The sequence below is a fragment of the Bison bison genome, unplaced genomic scaffold, assembly GCF_000754665.1.
Source record: "Bison bison bison isolate TAMUID 2011002044 unplaced genomic scaffold, Bison_UMD1.0 scf7180017864386, whole genome shotgun sequence".
Lineage (NCBI taxonomy): Eukaryota > Metazoa > Chordata > Mammalia > Artiodactyla > Bovidae > Bison > Bison bison.
In genome coordinates this window covers 262,877-290,189 of record NW_011494958.1, presented here as the reverse complement: position 1 = coordinate 290,189, position 27,313 = coordinate 262,877, and the positions used below count along the sequence as shown (strand labels likewise).

At 39.8% G+C, this 27,313-nt stretch overlaps 2 protein-coding genes across 2 annotated transcripts; both read right to left on the bottom strand.

The window, feature by feature from the left end:
* Positions 1–12,997: 12,997 nt before the first annotated feature.
* On the bottom strand, positions 12,998–13,930 carry LOC105001941 (olfactory receptor 7A17-like). Its single transcript, XM_010858383.1, is given in 1 exon segment — positions 12,998–13,930. A coding segment is annotated over 1 exon segment (933 nt).
* A 5,901-nt stretch (positions 13,931–19,831) lies between these two features.
* LOC105001940 (olfactory receptor 7A17-like) lies at positions 19,832–20,755 on the bottom strand. The gene has a single exon (XM_010858382.1). It carries the CDS (start codon positions 20,753–20,755, stop codon positions 19,832–19,834), a length of 924 nt encoding a protein of 307 aa, XP_010856684.1.
* Positions 20,756–27,313: the final 6,558 nt, after the last annotated feature.

The following is a 27,313-nucleotide window of genomic DNA, read 5'->3' as shown; positions in this document are numbered from 1 at the left end:
ATGACAGACGATGAGATGGTTGGATGGCATCACAGACTCAATGGACATGGGTTTGGGTGGACTCCAGGAGTTGGTGATGGACAGGGAGGCCTGGCGTGCTGCGATTCATGGGGTTGCAAAGAGTCAGACACGACTGAGCAACTGAACTGAACTGAACTGAAACCAGGTTAGAGTGAAAAGTTTTTAAAAACTGTAGTGAGCAAAATTGAATGAAGAATCAGACTAAATGAAATGTGATATAAAATAACAATAATTTAATGGCATGAATATGTGCTGATATTTAATGCAGCAAAGACCTGATAGAAGAGAATATAACGTGTAATGTACCGAGGACTTCCTGGCACATAGTGGATGTTCCACTATTTATTTTTGAATGATCAGGAATTAAGTCATAATAGTTTTGAACATTTAGCAAATGGCAAGGTCATGTTTCCATTTAGTTGCAAAAGATTATATTGTCAAATAAGATCTGGCCTGAAGCTGATTCATGTTGATGTTTAATAGAAACCAAAGCAATACTGTAAAGCAACTACCGTTTAATTAAAAGTAAAAAAAAATTAAACAAATACTTACCAAAAACAAAAGATCAATCATGAATGACTAGTTATCTGAAAGATTATGAAGTTGGTGTCCTAGCTCACTCATTTTACAAAAAATGAGGTATTACAATGTTAGTGTAAAGTGACCAATACATTTCAGATGAACATTCTAGAAAAGTATACATAAAATTTACTTGTGGCAAAATGAAAACCAAAAAACTCAGAAGTTGGAAGATAGATATTTTGAAATAAAATAAATATTTTATCATGAAAATATCCTCCAAAAGTCAATTGAGAAATAATAATCCATAAATTTATTTATTTATTTTTTAATATAAATTTATTTTAATGGGAGGCTAATTACTTTACAATATTGTAGTGGTTCTGCCATAAAATTTTTTGAAATGCTGATAACTGGAGAAAACTGGATAAATGATATATGACATAGTAATAACAGGCAAGTCAAAATGAGGATCAAATATGTAAATTGCTGAAGCTGAGCCACAGTTTATAAAAACAAAAAAATGTCTTTCATAACCATTAGCCTGAGAAATAAGTGTAAAGACCTGTCACACTGCTTGGGGTTTGAACTTTTAAACCAGTAGCAAAAGCAGTGTTGCTAATTTTGCTGCCAGAAAACTAAAGTCTTACAGATTTGGGAAACAACCTGAGGACAGCTATAAATGTTATCGTGCAGATATTCTCTAACTCAAGTTTTCTGAGTCTCAACACTACTGATATTCCCAGTCAGATCAGTCTCTGTTGCTCTGTTTGTCCTGTGCATTGAAAGATGTTGAGAGCCTCTGTGGCCTCCACCCAACTCTCTCCAGTGAGACAGTCAAAATGTTCCTGGACATTGCTCAGAATCTTCTGCATGAGAAAAATCCTTCTTGATGTGAACCACAGTTTGAGCTTAAAATCTCAACATATTTCTGTGGCATGAATGAAATAGCACTTTAATGATAAAGAGCATGAAAGGCCATTCATCGAAAGTGTGAGTAGCATAGCCACACTGTGAAATATTACCTAGCCACTGACACAAATACTTTAATTAATCAAGCAAACAGACAGACACAGTGATCTTTTGCCTCTGGGCTGAGTTGAACTGGCTTCTTTTCTTTCTGACCTTCTCATGTACCATCATCTAGATCGGAGACTCACCTGGATGGGGGAACTCTGGGAGGAAGGTCTCCAAGGGAGGAGTCTTAATTCTTCTCTGGAAGGCTAATGATGGAGATGAAGGCTCTGTTCCCAGACAAAACAGCGGGAAGGGATGAAACTACAGCCCACCCCCAACCCCAATCAGGATTAGGACTCCAAACAAAGGAAATAAAGTGTCCATCCAGCTCAAGATTACACACACCGAGAGACTGCAGATGTTAGTGTTTATAGGTCCCTAGACCTGCTCATTAGGCACATTTCTTTTTATTTCAACCTCTAAGCACATAATTTCCCTGTGGAAACCTGGTCAGGAAGGAAGGAAATTTTCCTTAAAGATTCTCTATTCACAAGGGATCAGGGTAGAAGTCAAGGGAATCCATTATTTTTGTTTGTTTGTTTTTTCACTCCTTCTCCCTAAAATTTCCTTCCTTTCAGATCTCTAAATCTCCTAGCACCTTGTTTCAACCCTGAGTTAAAGTTTTCTTCAAGTCTAAGACTGAGTGTCTGAATTAGGTCTCTTGTATCTCCAAAGTTTTGATTTATGATGGGGATACAGACTCTAAATCTTCAGGACATTTCTATTCTCTTTTTCTTTTTTTTTTTTGTGTCTCTCATACCTTCTTTATTACCCAAGAATTAATCTTACTCGATGTGCAAGTATCCCAGACATCATGGAGCAACTTCAGTTCATTGGTGTTAAGGAGATCTACAGGCCAGCCACGTAAGTGGTAAATGGATTTCATGATGGGGTACGGGTGGGCTATTCTCTTTTTCAATAAGGGGAAGAACTGAGTTCTTTTGTTAATCAACCTTGGGACACTACATATGTTGTCTTCATGACACTTTTGCCATAACATTTAGGAACTTCATACTTACATCTCTAGTTCTGAGCTTTCATGTAATCCTTCATTATAAAATATTTGTTGATGATAGTAAATATACTTGAATAGTTTGTGCTAAAGCTTGATCTTAGTGCCTGATAAGAATTGCTTGATTGAATATTTACAGATGTGTCATCTGTGAGGCAGTACATTTAAGAACTCCATTCTCCACTGCAGAAATGGAGCTTAGAGGAGTTTAATGATACAGCCAAAGTTAATATCTGAGTGTTTGATGGTCCTTGATTGTAAACCTGTCAGGGTGTGTCTAGTTTCCAAACTGTACACCAGTAGTTCTGAATCATAGAGGATTTTCCTCTGGGGTGTTTGACAACATCTGAAATGATGCTGCCAAACATCTAAAATCTGTGGGAAAGCATCCCCAGAATAGCATGCTTCCTCAAATGGCAACAATAAAGGATAGCAAAGTTATTCTAAGTCAGTCCTTTTCTAACTTCATTGTAGCTACAAATCAACAACAATCCTACTACAAATTCAGAATCTAATTCAGCAGGTCCTGGTGGGTCCAAAGACTGCATTTCTAACAAGCTGCTGGATGATGCTGACTCTACAGGTCCTGGTCTGTGGATACTCTTTGAGTAGCAAGGCTGTGATCCCATGATACAATTAGTTGTAGATAGTTTTTGGTCTTCTTCCCCAAAATGTGTTGGCATTTAACTTTGAAGAAATAGTGTATTCACTCATTTCAGAGGCTGTGGTTAATTCTGTGTCTGTTTCTATTATAGAAGGGTTCTTGAATGATACAAAATGATACACTTACAAAACTGACTGTATAGTAGGCAGAATGTTGTTTAGTGGCTAAGTCATGTCAACTCTTTGTGACCCCATGGACTGCAGTGCGCCAGGCTCCTCTGTCCATGGGTTTTCCCAGGCAAGAATATTGGAGTGTGTTGCCATTTCCTCCTCTAGGGGATCTTTCTGACCCAGGGATGGAATCTGTGTCTCCTGCTTGTCAGACAGATTCTTTACCCCTGAATCACCTGGAAGCCCAATCAGCATAGTAAGCCAGCTAATATGTGTCATATTACAATTGACTGCCTTCACCCAGTTTGCCCAACTACCCCAATCCCCTTCCTCTCTGATAAACATCAATCCGTTCTTTGTATCTATAAGTTTTGGTCCATTTTTTATTTGTTTTGTTTTTTAGATTTCATGTGCAAGTGAAATCATACTTGTATTTATCTTTCTCTGTCTGCCTTATTTAGTATGGCATAATACCTGGAAGGTCCATCCACATTGTCACAAATGGCCAGATTTTTATTTTTTATGGCTGAGTAGTATGCCATTTTGTGTGTGTGTGTGTGTGTGTGTATTTCACATCATTATCCATTCATCCATCAATGGACATGTAGGTGGCTTTCATGTCTTGGTCCATGTAAATAATGCTGCAATGAATATAGGGTTGCATATATATTTTCAAATTAATGCTCTCATTTTATTTAGAGAAATACCCAGAAGTTGAATAGATAGATAATATAGTAGTTCTATTTATAATTTTTGACGAATCTCCATACTGCTCTCCATAATGGCAGTACACATTCACATTTCTACCAACAGTGCACTAGGGTTTCCTTTTCTCCACATCCTCACCAACATTTGTTATTTCTCCTTTATCATTTTTTAAGAAGCTTTAAAAAAGTAGCTTTATTAAGGTATAGTTAATATTTAAAATCATAAGATACTTGAAGTGTACATCATGATGATTTGATTTAGGTATACTTTGTGAAAGGAATTCTCCTTTAACTTACACACTGATTACTTTACACACTTATCTTGTTTTTGTGTGTGTGTGTATGTGTGAGAAAATTTAAGTTCTACTCTCTTCCATTCAGTTCAGTCACTGAGTTGTGTCTGACTCTTTGCTACCCCATGAACTGCAGCATGCCAGGCCTCCCTGTCCATCACCAACTCCTGGAGTTCACTCAAACTCATGTCCACTAATTTGGTGATGCCATCCAACCACTCATCCTCTGTCATCCCCTTATTTCATCTTCAATCTTTCCCTGCCTCAGGGTCTTTTCAAATGAGTCAACTCTTCGCATCAGGTGGCCAAAGTATTGGAGTTTCAACTTCAACATCAGTCCTTCCAATGAATATTCAGGGCTCATTTCCTTTAGGATGGACTGGTTGGATCTCCTTGTAGTCCAAGAAACTCTCAGTTCAAAAGTATCAATTCTGTGTTGCTCAGCTTTCTTTATAGTCCAACTCTCACATCCATACCTGACTACTGGAAAAACCATACCCTTGACTAGATGGACCTTTGTTGGCAAAGTAATGTCTCTGCTTTTTAATATGCTGTCTAGGTTGGTTATAACTTTCCTTCCAAGGAGTAAGCATCTTTTAATTTTGTGGCTGAAATCACCATCTGCAGTGATTTTGGAGCCCCCCAAAATAAAGTCTGCCACTGTTTCCACTGTTTCTCTATCTATTCACCATGAAGAGATGGCAAATATGCTACCGTCTTAGCAAATTTCAATTGTACAATCCAGTGTTTTCAAAATAGTCATCATGATTTATTTGGTTGGCCAAAAAGTTCATTTGGGTTTTCTGTATGATATTATGGGGTGTGTGTGTGTGTATGCATATAAATTTAGATTAATATTAGACTACCCAGATGAATGGAAAAAGAAGATATGGTACATATATGCAATGGAATATAGCTCAGCTATAAAAAGGAAAGCATTGAGTCAGTTGTAGTGGGGTGGATGAACATAGAGCCAGTTATACAGAGTGAAGTAAGTAGAAAGAGAAAAACAAATATCATTTATTAATGCATATACATGGAATCTAGAAAAAATAGTACTGATGAACCTATTTAGAGAGAAGAAATGGGGATGTAGGTTAGAGAACAGACTTGTGGGCACTGTGGGGGAAGGAGAGGATAGGACCCACTGAAAAAACAGCACTGATACATAAACACTATCATGTGTAAAATAGGCAACTAGCAGGAAGCTTCTGTATAACACAGGGAGACCAGCCTCGTGCTCTGTGATGACCTAGACAGGTGGAAGGGGGGAGTGGGAGGGAGATTCAAGAGGAAGGGTATAATAAATATATGTATATACATTTATGGATATAAATGTATGTGTATATATATATATATAAAATTATGACTTATTCACATTGACGTATGGCAGAGACCACAGCATTGTAAAGCAATTAACCTCCAATAAGAAAAAATGTCAAACACATGAAAAGATGCTCAACATCATTCATTATCAGAGAAATGCAAATCAAAACCACAATGAGGTACCATTTCACGCCAGTCAGAATGGCTGTGATCCAAAAGTCTACAAGCAATAAATGCTGGAGAGGGTGTGGAGAAAAGGGAACCCTCTTACACTGTTGGTGGAAATGCAAACTAGTATAGCCACTATGGAGGACAGTATGGAGATTCCTTAAAAAACTGGAAATAGAACTGCCTATGACCCAGCAATCCCACTACTGGGCATACACACTGAGGAAACCAGAAGGGAAAGAGACACGTGTACCCCAATGTTCATCACAGCACTGTGTATAATAGCCAGGACATGGAAGCAACCTAGATGTCCATCAGCAGATGAATGGATAAGAAAGCTGTGGTACATATACACAATGGAGGATTACTCAGCCATTAAAAAGAATACATTTGAATCAGTTCTAATGAGGTGGATGAAACTGGAGCCAATTATACAGAGTGAAGTAAGCCAGAAAGAAAAACACCAATACAGTATACTAATGCATATATATGGAATTTAGAAAGATGGTAACAATAACCCTGTATACGAGACAGCAAAAGAGACACTGATGTATAGAACAGTCTTTTGGACTCTGTGGGAGAGGGAGAGGGTGGGATGATTTGAGAGAATGGCATTGAAACATGTATAATATCATATATGAAATGCGTCACCAGTCCAGGTTCGATGCACAATACTGGATGCTTGGGGCTGGTACACTGGGACGACCCAGAGGCATGGTATGGGGAGGGAGGAGGGTTCAAGATGGGGAACACGTGTATACCTGTGGCGGATTCATGTTGATATATGGCAAAACCAATACAATATTGTAAAGTTAAAAAAAAAAAATGTCAGGTTGTATATTTGTAACTCTGGGCTTCCCTGGTGGCTCAGATGGTAAAGAATCTGCCTGCAGTGTGAGAGACTCAGGTTCGACCCCAGAGTCAGGAAGATCCCCTGGAGAAGGGAAAGGCAACCCACTACAATATTCTTGCCCTGAGAATCCCATGGACAGAAGCCCTTGGAGGCTATATTCCGCTGCTGCTGAGTCACTTCAGTCGTGTCCGACTCTGTGCGACCGCATAGACTGCAGCCCACCAGGATGCCCCGTCCCTGGGATTCTCCAGGCAAGAACACTGGAGTGGGTTGCCATTGCCTTTTCCAATGCATAACAGTGAAAAGTGAAAGTGAAGTTGCTCAGTCATGTCCCACCCTCAGCGACCCCATGGACTGCAGTCTTCCAGGCTATTCCATCCATGGGACTTTCCAGGCAAGAGTACTGGAGTGGAGTGCCATTGCCTTCTCCGCTAAGGGGTCACAAAGAGTTGGGCACGACTGCGTGACTAAATATTTGTAACTACATAGAAAAGTTGTAGGGGGTGGAGATAATAGGGAGAGTGTAGTAAAATCTTTCAGTTACAGGATGAATAAGCTCTCAGGCTCTCATCTTTCTTATAATAGCCATTCTAAAGAATGTGACATGATTTCTTTCTGTTTTGATTTGCATTTTCCTGGTAATTAATGCTGTTGAAACATCTGTTTATGTGTCTGTTTGCCACTTGTATGCCTTTTTGGAAAAATATCTAGGTCATTTTAAGAATATTAATGATTTCAATCCATGAACTTAAGGTATGTTTCCATTTATTTGTGACTTCTTCAATTTCTTTCCTCCATGTTTTCTAGATTTTAGTGTATAAGTCTTTTCCCTCTTTCATAAATTGTGCCGTTATTTTATTTTTTATGCAGTTTTAAATGGGATTGTTTTCTACATTTCTTTTTCTGATAATTCATTATTAGAGTCTAGAAACATGAGAGGTATCTGTATGTTGATTTTGTATCTCATAGTTTCATGAAATTTATATATTAGTTCAAAAAGTTCTTTGTTAGAATTTTTAAATATATAAATATATATATAGTATCATTTTATCTGTAAATGCTGCTGCTGCTGCTGCTGCTAAGTCGCTTCAGTTGTGTCCAACTCTGTGTGACCCCATAGATGGCAGCCCACCAGGCTCCCCTGTCCCTGGGATTCTCCAGGCAAGAACACTGGAATGGGTTGCCATTTCATTCTCCAATGCATGAATGTGAAAAGTGAAATAGTGACAGTTTTACTTCTTCCTTTCTAATTTGGATTCTTTTATTGCATTTTATTGTCTAATTACGGTGGCTAGGATTTCCAATACTATGTTGAATGAAAGTGGCCTGAGTGAGCATTCTTTTCTTTTTTTGATCTTAGGGGAAAGGTTTTCATCTTCTCACCACTGGGTATAATGTTATCTGTGGACTTGTATTTATAGCCTATATTATGTGGTGGTATGCTTCCTCTGTACCCACTCTGTTGAGGGCTTTTATCATAAACAGACATTCAGTTCAGTTCAGTCGCTCAGTCGTGTCTGACTCTTTGCAACCCCATGAATCACAGCATGCCAGGCCTCCCAGTCCATCACCAACTCCCGGAGTTCACTCAGACTCATGTCCATCGAGTCAGTGATGCCATCTAGCCACCACATCCTCTGTCATCCCCTTAAACATTAAATTTTGTCAAATGATTATTCTGCATCTGTTGAAATGATTGGGCTTTCCAGGTGGCGCTAGTAGTAAAGAACCCACCTGCCAATCCAGGAGACACAAAGTTTCAGTCCCTGGATTGGGAAGATCCTCTGGAAGAGGAAATGATAACCCACTCCAGTGTGCTTGCCTGGAAAGTCCCATGGACAAGGGAATCTGGCAGGCTACAGTCCATGGGGTCACAAAGAGATGGACATGACTGAAGCGACTTAGCACAGCACACTGAAATTATCATATGATATTTATCCTTCCTTTAGTTAATTTGGTGTATCATTTGACTGATTTGAGGATGTTTAACCATTCTTGCATCCTTGAAGTGAGTCCCACTTGATCTTGATGTATGATCCATTAGATATATTTTTGAATTATTTGCTAATATTTTTCGAAGATTTTTGCATGTGTGTTCATCAAGGATATCGGTCTACAATTCTTTATTCTTTTACTGCCCTTGTCTGGTTTTGAATCAAGGTAATGCTGGCCTTGGAGAAGGCAATGGCACCCCATTCCAGTATGCTTGCCTGGAAAATCCCATGGGCAGAGGAGCCTGGTAGGCTACAGTCCATGGGGTCGCTAAGAGTCGGACATGACTGAGCGACCTCAGTTTCCCTTTTCACTTTCATACATTGGAGAAGGAAATGGCAACCCACTCCAGTGTTCTTGCCTGGAGAACCGCAGGGATGGGGAAGCCTGGTGGGCTGCCGTCTATGGGGTCGCACAGAGTCAGACACAACTGAAGCAACTTAGCAGCAGCAATGCTGGCCTTGTAAAGTGAGTTTGGAGGCATTTTTCCTCTTTGATTTTTTTGAAAGTTTTTGGAAGATAGATACTAAATCTTTAATGTTAGAATTTATCAGTGAAGCTTCTGGTCCTGGACTTTTGTTTGTTGTGAGATTTTTGATTACTGATTCAATATCCTTACTAGTAACTAGTGTATTCATATTTTCTGTTTCTTCATAATTCCCTCTTGGGAAAATGTTTGTTTTGTAGGAATGTTTCTGTTTCTTCTAGGTTGTCCAATTTGTTAGTATAAATATTCATAGTAGTCTCTTGTGGTCCTTTGCATTTCTGTGATATTAATTGTAATTTTTCCTCTTTCATTTCTGATTTATTTGAGCCCTTTCTGTTTTATTTATTTTTTTTTTATGCTGCCATCTTGAACTGTCACCCAAATATTTTATATTAGCCCAACAAGACTCATTTTAGGCTTCTGACATCCAAGAGAATAAATGTGTTTATTTAAGCAACTAGCGTGGAAGTATTTTGCAATTGGACTAGAAGTCAAATGTAGACACTTATTTAATAAAATTTGTTTGCAAGAATAAAATTTAATCTTCTCCATTCATTAGCTTAGCTTGAGTAAGGGCATGTTATGTCAAAAACCCATATTAAGTAAATAAAAGCCCATATTAAGTAAAAAACATACTAAATCAATTTGAAGATATTCTGCCTCATTAACTGATACAATGGATTTTTTATTTTATACATGTAAATGTCAACTGTCTTCCTGTGATTCTTTTGTGACACTGAGGTAGGAAAAGTAATTCACATCAAATTGAGGTTACTCATTTCACTTTAAATTTTTGTGTCCATATTTCTATATTTTTACTTTATATTAATTCAAATGTTCATTATTTTCATTTCCATTCTTTCCCAATTTCTCTCATTTCCTTTCCACAGAGAAGATGTCTGTGTGCATGCACACATGTGTACTCCAGTGTTTATTTGAAAGAAAAAAATGTATACACACAGAAATGAACTTTAGCCCTTAGCTGTTTTCTTTGGATTAAGAAAGAAATGTCCACACATTTCATTTGTTTCTCATAGCATCCATATGAAGTTTTGTTTAGTATTTCACAACACGTTCATAAACAAGGAAACAGGCTCAGGAGCTTAAATTTTTTCACAATTACATAATAAAGCATGTAAAGCTATGTGCACTGTCAAATTAAACACAAAGAGAAATAGGCATTATGTTCTCGGTTTTGGATAGCTTTTTATTTCATTAAATCATACACTTTTTGTTTATTTACTTATTTAGACTCCACAGGTTCTTCACTATGGTGTGCAGGCTTTTCTCTAGCTGTGGCATGTGAGCTCTCTAGTTGAGGTGCAGGGGCTTAGTTGCCCTGTGGCATGTGGGATCTTAGTACCCAGACCAAGGATTGAACCTGTGTCCCTTGCATTGGAAGGCAGATTTTTAATCACTGGACCATCAGGGAAGCCCCTCAAACTGTACCCTTTAAATATGCAGTTTATTTGAGTAATTATATCCCAATAACTTAATTAAAGGGAAAAGAATTCGATGGTGAATGGCTAAGGGTTGAATCTAGGGCCTAGGCAGTTGATTCTCACTTAACATTGGTGAGAGTTGTCTTCTAACTGAGAAGGAAGTCAAATGTCATTTATGGATATAGAAATGCTGAAATTAAATATAAGTAATTCGCATGAAAAACTCATTTTTTTTCTGTAAATACATCAGCATAGATACAGAAATAACCATAAACCGATTCAAGACAAAAGAGCATGGCATCCTTACTCAACATCATTTCAGTTCAGTTCAGTTCAGTTGCTCAGTCATGTCCAACTCTTTGCGACCCCATGAATCGCAGCACGCCAGGCCTCCCTGTCCATCACCAACTCCCGGAGTTCACTCAGACTCACGTCCATCGAGCCAGTGATGCCATCCAGCCATCTCATCCTCTGTCATCCCCTTCTCTTCCTGTCCCCAATCCCCCCCAGCATCAGAGTCTTTTCCAATAAGTCAACACTTCGCATGAGGTGGCCAAAATACTTGAGTTTCAGCTTTAGCATTATTCCTTCCAAAGAAATCCCAGGGCTGATCTCCTTCAGAATGGACTGGTTGGATCTCCTTGCAGTCCAAGGGACTCTCAAGAGTCTTCTCCAACACCACAGTTCAAAAGCATCAATTCTTTGGCGCTCAGTCTTCTTCACAGTTCAACTCTCACATCCATACATGACCACAGGAAAAACCATAGCCTTGACTAGACGGACCTTTGTTGGCAAAGTAATGTCTCTGCTTTTGAATATGCTATCTAGATTGGTCATAACTTTCCTTCCAAAGAGTAAGCGTCTTTTAATTTCATGGCTGCAGTCACCATCTGCAGTGATTTAGGAGCCCAGAAAAATAAAGTCTGACACGGTTTCCACTGTTTCCCCATCTATTTCCCATGAAGTGATGGGACCGGATGCCATGATTTTCGTTTTCTGAATGTTGAGCTTTAAACCAACTTTTTCACTCTCCACTTTCACTTTCATCAAGAGGCTTTTGAGTTCCTCTTCACTTTCTGCCATAAGGGTGGTGTCAGCTCCATATCTGAGTTTATTGATATTTCTCCCGGTAATCTTGATTACAGCTTGTCCTTCTTTCACCCCAGCGTTTCTCATGATGTACTCTGCACATAAGCTAAATAAGCAGGGTGACAATATACAGCCTTGATGTACTCCTTTTCCTATTTGGAACCAGTCTGTTGTTCCATGTTCAGTTCCAACTGTTGCTTCCTGACCTGCATACAGATTTCTCAAGAGGCAGGTCAGGTGGTCTGGTATCCCCATCTCTTTCAGAATTTTCCACAGTTTATTATGATCCACACAGTCAAAAGCTTTGGCATAATCAATAAAGCAGAAATAGATGTTTTTCTGGAACTCTCTTGCTTTTTCGGTGATCCAGCGGATGTTGGCAATTTGACCTCTGGTTCCTCTGCCTTTTCTAAAATCAGCTTGAACATCTGGAAGTTCACGGTTCACATATTGCTGAAGCCTGGCTTGGAGAGTTTTGAGCATTACTTTACTAGCATGTGATATGAGTGCAATTGTGCAGTAGTTTGAGCATTCTTTGGCACTACCTTTCTGTGGGATTGGAATGAAAACTGACCTTTTCCAGTCCTGTGGCCACTGCTGAGTTTTCCAAATTTGCTGGCATATTGAGTGCAGCACTTTCACAGCATCATCTTTCAGGATTTGAAATAGCTCAGCTGGAATCCATCACCTCCACTAGCTTTGTTTGTAGCGATGCTTTCTAAGGCCCACTTAACTTCACATTCCAGGATGTCTGGCTCTAGGTCAGTGATCACACCATCATGATTATGTTGGTCATGAAGATCTTTTTTGTACAGTTCTTTTGTGTATTCTTGCCACCTCTTCTTAGTATCTTCTGCTTCTGTTAGGTCCATACAATATCTGTCCTTTATCGAGTCCATCTTTGCATGAAATATTCCCTTGGTATCTCTAATTTTCTTGAAGAGATGTCTAGTCTTTCCCATTCTGTTGTTTTCCTCTATTTCTCTGCATTGATTCCTGAGGAAGGCTTTCTTACCTCTTGTTTCTATTCTTTGGAACTCTGCATTCAGATGCTTATGTAGAGAGATTTACAGCTGACTACACACTCATGGGGAGCACAATAGAAGTTGGTACAATTCCCCAGTATATAATTTCATTTGGTAATATAATGTAGAGGCCTTGAATTCAATGAAATGGAAATTTGGGGAAATAAATAGAAAGATCAAGTTCTACTTCAGCAACCTGATCAAAGAATTGGGCTCTGAGGTTTTGAGCCCTAAAATCACAGGCATTTCTCCAGCCCCGATAAAACTGGTCCTTATATAGCTGCCATCCCAATGATCCTTTTCAGAGCCCTCTTTATGTCTTTATTCCTCAGACTGTAGATGAAGGGGTTCAGCACGGGTGTGACCACAGTGTACATCACCGAGGAAACAGCACTTGATTGTGAGCTGCGAGTAGCAGCAGAGCTAAGATATACTCCCAAGACTGTACAAAAGAATAAAGAGACAACTGAGAGGTGAGAGGCACAGGTGGAAAATGCTTTATACTTCCCCCGAGCAGATGAAATTCCTAGTATAGAGGAAACTATCTTAGAATATGAGTAAAGAATTCCAGTGAGGGAAATGCCACCATACACCCCAGTTGCAAAATACATCAACAGGTCATTAAGAAAAGTGTCAGACCAAGCAAGTTGAACCACTTGATTAACTTCACAGAAAAAGTGGGGGATTTCCAAGTCTGTACAGAAGGCCAGCCACAACACCATTACGCTTTGTATCAAGGAATTCAGAGCACTCATGATCCAGGAGAGCAGAACCAGCAGTCCACAGACTCAGGGTTTCATGATGACTGTGTAGTGGAGGGGGTGGCAGATGGCCACAAAGCGGTCATAAGCCATCACAGTCAAGAGAAATGCATCCAATGTCGCAAAAAGTATGAAAAAATGCATCTGGATGATGCAGCCTTCATAGGTTATTACTTTGTTCTGTGTCCTTATGTTCTTCAACATCTTTGGGATGGTGGTGGAGATGAAGCAGATGTCTACAAAGGACAGATTGGAGAGGAAGAAGTACATGGGGGTGTGGAGGTGGGAGTCTGAGCTGACAGCCAGGATGATGAGCAGGTTTCCAATCACAGTGATCAGGTACATGGAAAGGAAAAGTCCAAATATGAGGGGCTGCAGTTCTGGTTCATTTGATAATCCCAGGAGAATAAATTCTGAAATTGGTGTCTCATTTCTGGGTTCCATGTGATGCAAATGACTTCCTAGAAACAAAAAATAGCATGACTAGTTTTTCAAAAATTGGCATTGCAAACATAGGTGAACTCTAACATTTATATTTTGCATTCAAAAAATATTCATGACTTTGTATAGAAATTTCCCCTTCAAGCCAATTTCCTGTGCCATCTCCAAATAGGAAAGCCTATCTTACAGTCAGCTTTTCCCCCCAGTAGTCAAGTATTCTACATTCGTAATGAGGGATTTTGTTATGCATTTGAGGGAATACAAATTTAAGACCTACCGAATTCTGGAGAAAGAGGAGAGGGTGCTGAGAGACAACAGATCATGTAGTTCAATGGTGGAGAAAACATATAAGGAAAAAACTTAAAAACTCATACAAATGATCATATGTTGACAAGTGCTGTAAAGGAAAATAGATCAAGTATAAAGAAGAGAGTTGATGAGGGTATTATTTTTTACTGCGTGTTCAGGTAGCCTGGAAAACATTTGATCAGAGACTTCAAGAAAGAGAAAAAAGGAGACATGAGTCTCTCTGGGTAGAAGTGTGTGCTAGTTAGAGGGAACAGCTGTGCTTCAAAACAACCAACTCCCTGACTTCCTTCTCTCCCTGTGACTCCCCACTGTGAAACAAGCCCCAAATTCCACAGCTTCAAATCCTAGCCTTGACTCTCTGTGACTGAATCACCACTTCAGCCTTGTGCTGCCTTCACTCACATCAATCTCATGAATATTCAACTTGAGTCACAGCTTCACTTGATGCCACAGGCTCAAGACTCAGAACTTATATGCACCTCCTTAGAGAATCAACCACTCTATTTGGAATTTTCACCCCTCCCTATCTCCAAAACACCATCTTCTTTTTTCAGACTTCTTTTTCAGATCGTTTCTTTCATGAATTCTCCTCTTTTTAAAAAAATTTGTACAGAAAACGGGATTTCATTTATAGTCATTTAGATACAGGATTATCATTATGAGGTTTTAATTAATTCTGCATCTGTTATTCTCTGCTAGACTATAAGTGCCATACTTTTCAACTCCTTAGATTTTGTTTAGTTGTGAGCAGTACCTGAATAAATACATACTGCATGAAAGAATGAAAAAGACATGTTCTCATAGAAATCTCCAAAAAGGTCCAGGGAAACATTAACAGAGTTTTCAAAGACATGCTGGAGAAACGTTTCCCATATTCTGAGATTCACACCTATTAGAGTTTCAGACTATGTAGTTTGTAAAAATAAAATAGCATAGAAAAAATAAAATGCAAAATTAAACTGTCAGACTGCATCACATACAGTAGGATTTTTCTGATTCTCTTTGTTCAGAAGCCTGTGTTTGTGTATGTTCATGCCCATGCATGCAGGTATGGTTAGATCACATATGAAAGGCATGTCTTAGCTGGGACAGAGTCAAAAAAGTTTCTTATACACTGCGATAAATGCAAGAAGACATTTATAAGAGACCAGTCCCTGCCAAGGGAGAAACAGTATAAATAGAGTACAAGGCAAGAGCAGATTGCAGAAGGAGCAGATGGCAGTGTGGGGCTGAAGTGACCTCAGGCTCAAGGGCCCACACACAGACTGCACTTCTATTCCTCCAGTGCCTCACTACCGTGTCCACATCAGGCCCTCGGTCAATTCTTTATTCCATATTTATTTCTGTGTATTTGTCCACACTTATTTTTATATGGTCCAGTAGTGAATGAGACTTTCCCTTCTATTGCTTTTCTTTCTTTTTAAAAAAGATTTTATTTATTTAATTTTGGTTGTGTAGGGTCTACATTGCTGTGCGGACTTTTCTCTAAATGCAACAAGCAGGGGCTGCTCTCTAGTTGTGGTACGGCTTTCTCATTGCTGTGACTTCCCATTGCAGAGTCCAGGCTCTAGGGTGTGTGGGCTTGAGTAGTTGCACCTCCTGGGCTCTAGATCACTTGCTCAATAGTTGTGGTGTACAGGCTCAGTTGCTCCACAACATGTGGGATCTTCCTGGATCAGGGATTGGGCCATGTCTCCTACACTGGCAGGTGGATTCTTCACTGCTTAGCCAGTACATAAGTTCCCTATCACTTTTCTTAAGTGGCATTTTTGTTATTCCCGTGCTTTGATTTTCTTTCTTTCTTTTTTTTTTTTTTTTGATGGCAAACCCCTTGGTCACACTCTACTTCTGTTTCTGAGACTTGTCCCACCTGTGATAAACTCCTCATAGTATACCCTACAAAATCCTATAAACACCACAGAACCTATCCCTTCCTTCATGTGATTTGTATCAGATGACACTTTGCAATATATGCGTTTATTTTATTCTGAAATATTTCTCCATTAAAATGTTAGATCCAAATAATCAGAGACCTCACCTGTTTTATACATTCTGTTGCCTTCATAAAGGTATGCATAAAATTACAGAGGAAATGATAGAGCAAAAAAGAAAGAAACAATAACACTCAAATGCCAGTATATGAAACAATGTGCATAGATATTATGTAATAGAGAAGCAAATGATTAATCACCCCCCAAATATATTCAGCCTCCCAGGTAACAAACCTAATGCAAAATTAAGCCTTTTAGCATAATGTGACTCTGTATACTAAATTCAATTTTTTTCAAGTGAATACTCAATGTGAGAAAAGATTCTATGAAATGTGTCTTAAGAACTGTAAGCTTCTGGGTAGTAGCTATTCCATTGATCTGGATCTTCTTTATGAATATAGAACATGCTCAAATATACCCCATCTCAAAAATCAAAAATAAATACATAAAATGTCATCACTTCACTGCAAGTCATTCTTGACCAAATAGTATGTTTCCCTACTCTCTTAAACTGCGAATATCCTTGGAAATATTCAAAGTTTACTGACACCACTGTGCCTGCCATTTCTTATTGAGTGTCCCCTAACTAGGTTTTCATCCCCATCACATAATTATCAACAATTCTTGAACTGCTGAATGCAATAGGCACTTGTCTTTTTTACATATGAAACAAATTGATTATAAATTATTAAGACACACTTGGCTCTGGACCAGCAGTTTGGGCTTTCAGGTGACCTCAGGTAAATGTTTTTGGGTTTCATCCTCTCTGACTTTCTCCTGCTAGGCTTTCAGACTCACCCAGATAGGAAGTCTGAGAGGAAGGTCTCTGTGTGGAAATCCAAATTTCTCCTGAAGGGTTGATGGTGGAGACTGAAGCTCTGAATCCAGACAAGAAAGAAGGAAAGAGTGAAGCGTGGGTCTCTGAACCATACTTAAGAATCCAAATGCAAAACCATGCCCCGTTCAGCTCAAGGTGGAGCTACTCAGACACTGCAGCAGTGGAGATATTTATAGCTCTGTGTATTTGCTTTATCTGCTCATTATACATGTTCAGCACATTTCCCACTATTACCTCAATCTTCAAACACATCATTTCCTCAGGGGAACTTGTCTGGACAGAATTGAATTTTTTCAGCTGATTGGTCATTCCCAGGAGACCAGGTTAGAAGTCAAGTGTATCCAATTCTTATTACTACTCCATGAACACGCCTGTATTCCAGAGTTCTAACACTGACACTTTCTGCAACCCTGAGTCAAAGTGTCCTCCAAATCTAAGTCTGAGGAACCTGTCTGGACTAGGTCCCTTGGTTCCAAAAGCACTATCTTGTGATGGGGAATGCAGCTCTTGAGATATCCGGAAAATTATTATTTCCTCCTCCATAATGGATAGAGCTGTGTTCCTTTGCTATGAAAACATAGGTAAAATAATCCCTGACTTCAAAACGCTTTTGACACATCAATTAGGTGTTTTCTGTTTTAACACAAGTAAAAAGCTAGGGTTTAATTCTTTAATCATAAAAAACTTGGTAATGATAAGAGATCCACATGGATCTTTTAATGCACCATGGACTGAGCTTAGCATCTTATATCTGTTGTCTCATTTGTTACTTTGCAACAGAACATCTTATGAGGATGTACAATTATAAGCTTCATTCTAAATTTGCAGAACTGTGGTTCAGAAGGGTGAGGTGATTAAACTGATTATTAGGGAAATGCAAATCAAAACCACAATGAGGTATCATCTCACTCCAGTCAGAATGGCTGCTATCCAAAAATCTACAAACAATATATGCCGGAGAAAGTGTGGAAAAAAGGGAACTCTCTTACACTGTTGGTGGGAATGCAAACTAGTACAGCCACTATGGAGAACAGTGCGGAGGTTCCTTAAAAAACTGCAAATATAACTGCCTTATGACCCAGCAATCCCAGTGCTCGTCATACACACTGAGGAAGCCAGAATTGAAAGAGGCACATGTACCCCAATGTTCATTGCAGCACTGTTTATAATAGCCAGCACATGGAAGCAACCTAGATGTCCAGCAGCAGACGAATGAATAAGAAAGCTATGGTACATATACACAATGGAATATTTCTCAGCCATTAAAAAGAATACATTTGAATCAGTTCTAATGAGGTGGATGAAACCTATTATACAGAGTGAAGTAAGCCAGAAAGAAAAACACCAATACAGTATAGTCAACCTAGATAGCATATTCAAAAGTAGAGACATTACTTTGCCAACAAAGGTCCGTCTAGTCAAGGCTATGGTTTTTCCTGTGGTCATGTATGGATCTGAGAGTTGCACCGAGAAGAAGGCTGAGTGCCGAAGAATTGATGCTTTTGAACTGTGGCGTTGGATAAGACTCTTGAGAGTCCCTTGGACTGCAAAGAGATCCAACCAGTCCATTCTGAAGGAGATCAGCCCTGGGATTTCTTTGGAGGGAATGATGCTGAAGCTGAAACTCCAGTACTTTGGCCACCTCATGCGAAGAGTTGCCTCACTAGAAAAGACTCTAATGCTGGGAGGGATTGGGGGCAGGAGGAGAAGGGGACGACAGAGGATGAGATGGCTGGATGGCATCACTGACTCGATGGACGTGAGTCTGAGTGAACTCCGAGAGTTGGTGATGGACAGGGAGTCCTGGAGTGCTGCGAATCATGAGGTCGCAAAGAGCTGGACACGATTGAGCGACTGAACTGAACTGAACGCATGTATATGAAATTTAGAAAAATGGTAACGATAACCCTGTATGTGAGACAGGAAAAGAGACACAGATGTGAAGAACAGACTTTTGGACTCTGTGGGAGAAGGCGGGGGTGGGATGATTTGAGAGAATAGCAGTGAAACATGTATATTATCATATGTGAAATAGATCACCAGTCCAGATTCAATGCATGAGACAGGGTGCTCAGGGTTGGTGCACTGGGATGACCCAGAGGGATGGGATGGGAGGGAGGTGGAGGGGGGTGCAGGATGGGGAACACAGGTACACCCATGGGCTGATACATGTGAATGTATGGCAAAAACCACTACAATATTGTAAAGTAATTAGCCTCCAATTAAATTTTTAAAATAAAGAAAACCCAAAGCTATGAAGTGAGTAAGGTGTGTGTGGTGATTAGAACATGAGAATTTTCTAGTTCTCTTGCTCTAGGTCAGTGGTTCTCAGTCATTATTCTGTATGAGATAGAAGAAAAGGCCTGATAAAGTGAGTTACTTAAATTACATAGTGAAGGTGCCAAGTAGAGCTTATTCAATATGAGTAATACAACTTCTAACTATTCTTTTAGAAAAATAAAAGAAAAAAACTTGAAATGATATATGTCACTTGAAAAGATACTATTCTTAAATTCACATAGACTCAAGAAATAAAAGGGAATTTGCACATATTTCTGATATAAGTTTGGAAGAAAATATGTGAAAGCAGGAAAATGAAATAAATGGGAAAGCTTAATAAACTGAATTATTTACATATAAACAGAAGTTGAAGTCAAAAAATGTAAAATTAAGGAAGCAATAGAAAAGACAAATTAAATATTCACAGTCTAATGGAAGAATGGCAATTTCTGGATCCACTTATTAGCTGCAGAAGAGTTTGTCCTTTTATTGCTCAATGAATCTTTTCAGAGCCTCTTTTATGTCTTTATTCCGAAGACTGTAGATGAAGGGGTTCAGCATTGGGGTGACCACAGTGTACATCACTGAAGCTATTGCACTTGAGTGTGAGTTGTGTGCATCAGCAGGGTTAAGGTACACTCCTAGGATTGTACAATAAAATAAGGAGACAACTGAGAGGTGAGATGCACAGGTGGAAAATGCTCTGTACTTCCCCTGAGCTGATGAGATTCCTCGTATGGAGGAAACTATCTTAGAGTAAGAGTAAAGGATACCAATGAAAGGACCACCACTCAGCAGCCCAGCTGCAACATACACCATCACATCATTAAGAAAAGTGCCAGAACAGGCACTTCGGACTACCTGATTGAGTTCACAGAAAAAGTTGGGGATCTCCGGGACTCTACAGAAGGACAGCCGCAACATCATTAAGATTTGTATCAAGGAATTCAGGGCACTCATCATCCATGACACTAGAACCAGCAGTCCACAGAGCCGGGAGTTCATGATGACTGTGTAGTGCAGGGGGTGGCAGATGGCCACAAACCGGTCATAGGCCATCACAGTCAGGAGGAAGTCATCCAACCCTGCAAAGAGTAGTAAAAAGTATATCTGGTTGATGCAGCCTTCATAGGTGATAACTTTGCTCTGCATCTGGATATTCCACATCATCTTTGGAATGGTGGTAGAGATGAAGCAGATGTCTACAAAGGACAGGTTGGAGAGGAAGAAGTACATGGGGGTGTGGAGGTGGGAGTCTGAGCTGACGGCCAGGAAGATGAGCAGGTTTCCAAACACAGTGATCAGGTACATGGTGAGGAAAAGCCCAAATATGAGGGGCTGAAGTTCTGGTTCATCTGATATTCCAAGGAGAAGAAATTCTGAAATATGTGTATCATTCTCTGGCTCCATGTGGTGGAGGGAATGACCTGGAATTAAACCCCCCAAAATGATATGACCACTTTTCACAAAAATGAGCATTACTGGCATAGTCAAATGATACAATTTATATTTTGCAGTCATGAAATCAATGCCTATAATTTTGGTGTGAAATCTTTCCCCTTCAGGGCATTCCCTGTTCCATCTCTGATTACAAATTCCTGTTCTTTTGCAGACATTTCCCCAAGAGTTCAGGTATTGCATACTTTTAATGAGATTTTTGTCAATCCTTTGGGACTCATAAATTGAGTACTTACCAGCTTCAAAGCAAGAGGTAGAGTGTGCTGAGAGACAAAAGTTCCTATAATTGGATGATGGAGAAATAATGTTAGCAAATACAAAATCATATAACATGTTAAATGGTGACAGGTAAAATGAAGGAAAAGGGGGCATAATGGAGAGAGGCTGGGGTATTATTCTTTACTGGGTGTTCAGGTAGGCTGGCAAAGTAGGTAACATTTGAACAGAGATCTCAAGAAAGAGAGGCCTGCCTGGTAGAAGGAATGGCTGGTGCAAAGGCCCTGAAGGAGACACCTGTTTCAGATATTCAGGCTCCAAAGAAGCCAGTTTCCCAAGGGGAAGATACAAGAGGGAGAGTGATGAGAGAGGGGGCCAGAGGATGCTAAGGAATGAAGTGACCTTTCTGCTGCTACTCAACCTTAAGGTACTGCTGCTGCTGCTGCTAAGTCGCTTCAGTCATGTCCGACTCTGTGCGACCCCATAGACGGCAGCCCACCAGGCTTCCCCGTCCCTGGGATTCTCCAGGCAAGAGTACTGGAGTCGGTTGCCATTTCCTTCTCCAATGCATGGAAGTGAAAAGTGAAAGTGAAGTCTCTCAGTCGCGTCCAACTCGTAGTGACCCCATGGACTGCAGCCTACCAGGCTCCTCCATGCATGAGATTGTCCAGGCAAGAGTACTGGAGTGGGGTGCCATTGCCTTCTCCGACCCTAAGGTACAGGGAGTCCGTAATTCACAAGTTGTTCTTTGCACCTTATTAATTTTATCTCCAAGGAATCCTGAGCACAAAAATCAATCCACTTTTTGTTTTAATATTTGGTTGACATTCTGTCATCTGTATTTTCAGGGGAACATTTTGGTGTACACAAGTTCACACACACACACGCAGAGACACACACACACACACACACACACACAGCACTGTGGTGGGGCTATTCTTCTCTCTGTAACTTTTATTTAATCCCATGTCTTTTTCCCCTGCTAGACTGTGAGAACCTTGACACATGCAGCAATATTTTACACATTCACCACCTTTTCCCTACCCCATTCTGAGCAGATTTAGTGGGGAACTGTAACTAATTCAATATATATTGCATGGACTTGAAAGAATATGGCCTCACAAAAATTGCTGCTAATAAAAGACAATGAGAGACAGAAAAGGTGCAGGGGAATACTAGAATAGGCATGGAGAAGAAGCAAGAGGAATGTTTTCATGTTCTCAGATTAGGTCCCATTGGGGGTTTTAACTATGGTTTGCAAAAATTAAATAGAATGTAATAAATGAAACACACAAAAAGTATCAGAGTGTATCATAACTAGTAAGGATACACACAAAATAATTTCTGACCATCTTTGCTCAGTCATATGCGTGGGTAGGTACCTGTCTGTGTGTGGATATGTGTGTTTGTCTATGTTTGTCTATACAGACATGCTAGTGTGCATGTGCAATTGTGGAGTCACGTCTGATTCTTTGCAATCACCCCAGGATCATGATGTGAAAGGCATATCTTACTTTGGGACTTAGTCAAAAAGTCTGGAATCCACTGCAGTAAAGGCAAGAAAACTTTTAAAAGGGCAGTTCCTGCTACTGAGGGAAAATCAATATGAATAGAGAGCCCAACAGAGGAGCCAGGTTTCAGAGAGAAGAGGGAGCTGTTTGGGTGCTGAAGTACCTTGGATTCAAGGGAGCACAGACCACTGGACCTTTATTGCTCCACTTGCTTCATCATGTCATCAGTGTCAGGTCCCTGATCTAATTTTTAATCCTGTACCTATTCCTATTTATTTACCACACTAGTTTTCATATGGTCCAATAGTGAATAAGGTTGGCCTTTCTCTTATTTTTCTCTGTGTAATTCTTCTTTGTTACTCTTGGGCTGTAATTTTTTTTTTTTTTTTTCCTTTCGGACATATCCAGTAGGCTTCCTTTTTGACACTAGTCCAGGTTCTGCTCCTTATACATCATGCGAAGTTCTCCCCAGCTCACACTCCATAATATACTGCATTTGCCGCAACTGTCTCCATTCTTCAGATGAATTATTCCCAAGGATGTTATGTTATTCATGCATTTATTTTACTGTGTTCTGTTTTCTCTATTATAATATCCACATGAGCAAGAATCTCCTCTGCTTGGTTCACATTTTTGTTTTCATAAATGTGTACACATATATGGAAAAAAAATTGAAAATGAGGTGGAAACAAAACTAGGTTACATATGGCAGTATAAAAAAATTAAGTGAAATATAATTAAAGTCTGGCAGGCAGATTCTTTACCACTGTGCCACCTGAAAATCCACTAATGAAGTACTTATAAATAAATTAGCCAACCAACAAACAAACATGTCCAAGTCTTGGCTCTGAACTAGTCTCCTGAGAATCTCTTGTGACCTAGGGTAAAATTTTTCATCTTCCATTCTCTCTGAATCTTACCTGAAGTATCTGTGAGTCCTTAGACCCACCTAGTTAGGTTCTTTGAAAGGAAGATCTTGTGTGGAAGTCTGAATTCCTTAAGGATGGTTTATGATGGAGTCTGAAGCTGTGTTCTCAGACAAGACACAAGAGGAACTAAAGCCCCTTTGCAGATGCAGGACTCCAAAAGCAATGAGCATGTCTCCTCTACTCTGAGGTGGCAGAAGCAGAAGGACTGCAGCATGTGAGATATTTATGGATGCCTAGATTTGGTCATTAGGGACATTTCCCCCTGTTACTCCATCCTTAAGCATGTGATTTCTCCCAGTGAACTGGTCTAGAGAGAAGTTTCTCGTAATGATTTTCTGTTCCCAAGACACCAAGTTAGAAGTCAGGTGAATCCTGTTTATACTAATCCTTCTCCACGACTCTTCTGCCTTCTAGAGTTCCAAACTTCTAGCACTTTATCCCAAGTTTTCCCTTCCACACTGACTTCGGGGTCTTCTGGAAATAAGCCCTATTGTCACATATTTGGTGACTTGTCTTTCTGGTGCAGGTTCCAAGGGTTGACACATAAAATGTATGGCACTAAACTATCATCTTTTAGGAAAAATTGAAGTCGCTCAGTCATGTCCAACTCTTCATGACCCCATGGACTGTAGTCTGCCAGGCTCCTCTGTCCATGGGATTTCCCAGACAAGAATACTGGAGTGGGTTGCCATTTCTTTCTCCAGGGGATCTTCCCAGTCCAGGGATTGAACCTGGGTCTCTCTCACTGCAGGCAGACTTTTAACCGTCTGAGTAACCAGGAAAAGATCCCTGTAAATGTGAAATCCAGCCTATTTGTGGGTTACTATGCTGGGGGTGGGGTTTTTGAAGAGACTACTTCTCTGCCTCTTCTGCCATGTGGATGTGGTCCTATTATCCTTTGTTGTGGAGCAGATGTTCAGCTGGGGCTTCCCTGATAGCTCAGCTGGTAAAGAATCTGCCTGCAATGCAGGAGACACCAGTTTGATTCCACGGTCAGGAAGATCCTTTAGGAAAGGGATAGGCTACCCACTCCAGTATTCATGGGCTTCCCTGGTGGCTCAGATGGTAAAGAATCTGCCTCCAATGCAGGAGACCTCAGTTTGATCCTGAGGTGAGATGATCCCCTGGAGGAGGGCATGCAACCAACTTCAGTATACTTGCCTGGAGCATCCCCATGGACAGAGAAGCCTGGTAGGTTACAGCCCATGGGGGTCACAAAGAGTTGGGGACAACTGAGTGACTAAGCACAGCACAGCAGCACAGAGATTCAGGTAGTTTTCTGAGGAAATTTATCCACACGTAGCTGTAGATTAGGGGTGTCCATGGGTTTGAGTTTAGGATTTTTCTATGCTGCCATCTTGTACTGCCACCCCCAACATTTGATATTAGCCCAACAAGACTCATTTAAAGCTTTTGACACCTGAACTATAAAAGCATATATTTTCTTATTTTAAGAAACTTATTTGGCAGTATTGTACAACAGCAATATGAATCTAATATAGACATTTATTTAATAAAATTTGTTTACAAGAATTTATTTTAAACTTCTCAATGTATTCATGAGCTGGCCTTGAATAAGGGCATTTTATGTAGAAAACCGTACATAGGGAAAAAAAACCATTTAAATCAATTTGAAGATCTTCTACTTCATTAGCTGATACTGTGAACTCCTCATTCAGTTCAGTTCAGTAGAGTCAGTCAGTCATGTCCGATTCTTTGCGATCCCATGAATCATAGCATGTCAGGCCTCCCTGTCCATCACCAACTCCCAGAGTTCACTCAGACTCAAGTCCATTGAGTCAGTGATGCCATCCAGCCATCTCATCCTCTGTCGTCCCCTTCTCCTCCTGCCCCAATCCCTCCCAGCATCAGAGTATTTTTCAATAAGGCAACTCTTTGCATGAGGTGGCCAAAGTACTGGCTTTTCAGCTTCAGCATCATTCCTTCCAAAGAAATCCCAGGACTGATCTCCTTCAGAATGGACTGGTTGGATATCCTTGAGTCCAAGGGACTCTCAAGAGTCTTATCCAACACCACAGTTCAAAAGCATCAATTCTTCAGTGCTCAGCTTTCTTCACAGTCCAACTCTCACATCCATACATGACCACTGGCAAAACCATAGCCTTGACTAGACGGACCTTTGTTGGCAAAGTAATGTCTCTGCTTTTCAATATGCTGTCTAGGTTGGTCATAACTTTCCTTCCAAAAAGTAAGCGTCTTTTAATTTTATGGCTGCAGTCACCATCTGCAGTGATTTTGAACTCCTCATTACATAATTGTAAATGTTGCCTGACCAGGGTGCCTTGTGATATTATGATAGAAAACGCACCCATTATGCAAGCTGAGATCACCTATTGTACTTTAAAATTTTGTGTTTATATCTCTACATTCTTCTGCTTCATGATAATTCAAATATTCAACCTTTTTTGGGTGGGTCTCTACAGTGTACAGGCTCTTTGTTGTGGTGTGCAAACTTCTTTATTTGCTGTGCATGAACTCGAGAGCAAGCAATCTCAGTAGTTGTTGCTTGTAAGTTTCTCTAGTTGCAGCATGTGGGCTCTAGTTGTGGTGCATGGGTTTAGTTGCCCCGTGGTATGTGGGATCTTACTTCCCTGACTAGGGATTGAAACCATGTCCCCTGCATTGGAAGGCGGATTCTTAACCACCTGATCACCAGTGAACTCCCAAAATGTTCATTGTTTTCATTTCTATTTCTCTCAGGTTTCCTTTTAACACAGAGGAATTAACAGTTGTGTCCATGTGTGTATATGTGTGTGTATAATTGTGTTCATTTGAAAGAAAAATGCATACAAGCACACAGATAATCAGATACAACATTTACCCTTGTATTCTTTGAAATGAAAAATGAACTACACCTTTCATTTATTTCTCAGAGCATCCACGTGAAGTTTGGCTTAGTATCCCCACAATACCTTCAGAAATATGCAAACTGAGGCTCAAGGAACTGAAATTTCTCATAATTATGTAACAAAGCATTTAAAGATATGCTTTAAATTATACTATCCAATTATACAGAAGTGGAAACATGCAATATGCTCTTTAATTTTTGTATAACTCCTTTAATTTATCAAATTGTACAGTCTAAGTATGCAGTTTTTTGTGTGCAATTATACTCTGATTATTTAATTAAATTTAAACAATTCAATGGTGTATGGCTAAGGGTAGGATGTAGGCATAGATAGCTGGTTCTCATTTAACAAAGATAGGAGATATGTCATCTAACAGGGAAGAAAGCCAAGTATTATTTATAGATGTAAGGACACTGAAACTAAATTTAAGTAATGTGCATGGTAAACTCATTCTTTTCTGTAAATATATGGCTAGTCTTAACAGAACTATAGTAAACTGAAGATAAATTGATTCAAGACAGAAAAGCACTGCAGCCTTGCTAACATCATGGATGAGCCTTAAAAATACAGTATAGAAACTGACAGCTGACTACACACTCATGAGCTACACAAAGAAATCAATACAACTCCCCAGCATAAAACTTCATTGGTAGTAAGGATATTATGGTAACAAAAAAGATCTTCACGAACCAGATAATCACGATGGTGTGATCACTGACCTAGAGCCAGACATCCTGGAATGTGAAGTCAAGTGGGCCTTTGAAAGCATCACTATGAACAAAGCGAGTGCAGGTGATGGAATTCCAGTTGACCTATTTCAAATCCTGAAAGATGATGCTGTGAAACTGCTGCACTCAATATGCCAGCAAATTTGGAAAACTCAGCAGTGGCCACAGGACTGGAAAAGGTCAGTTTTCATTCCAATCCCAAAGAAAGGCAATGCCAAAGAATACTCAAACTACTGCACAATTGCACTCATCTCAC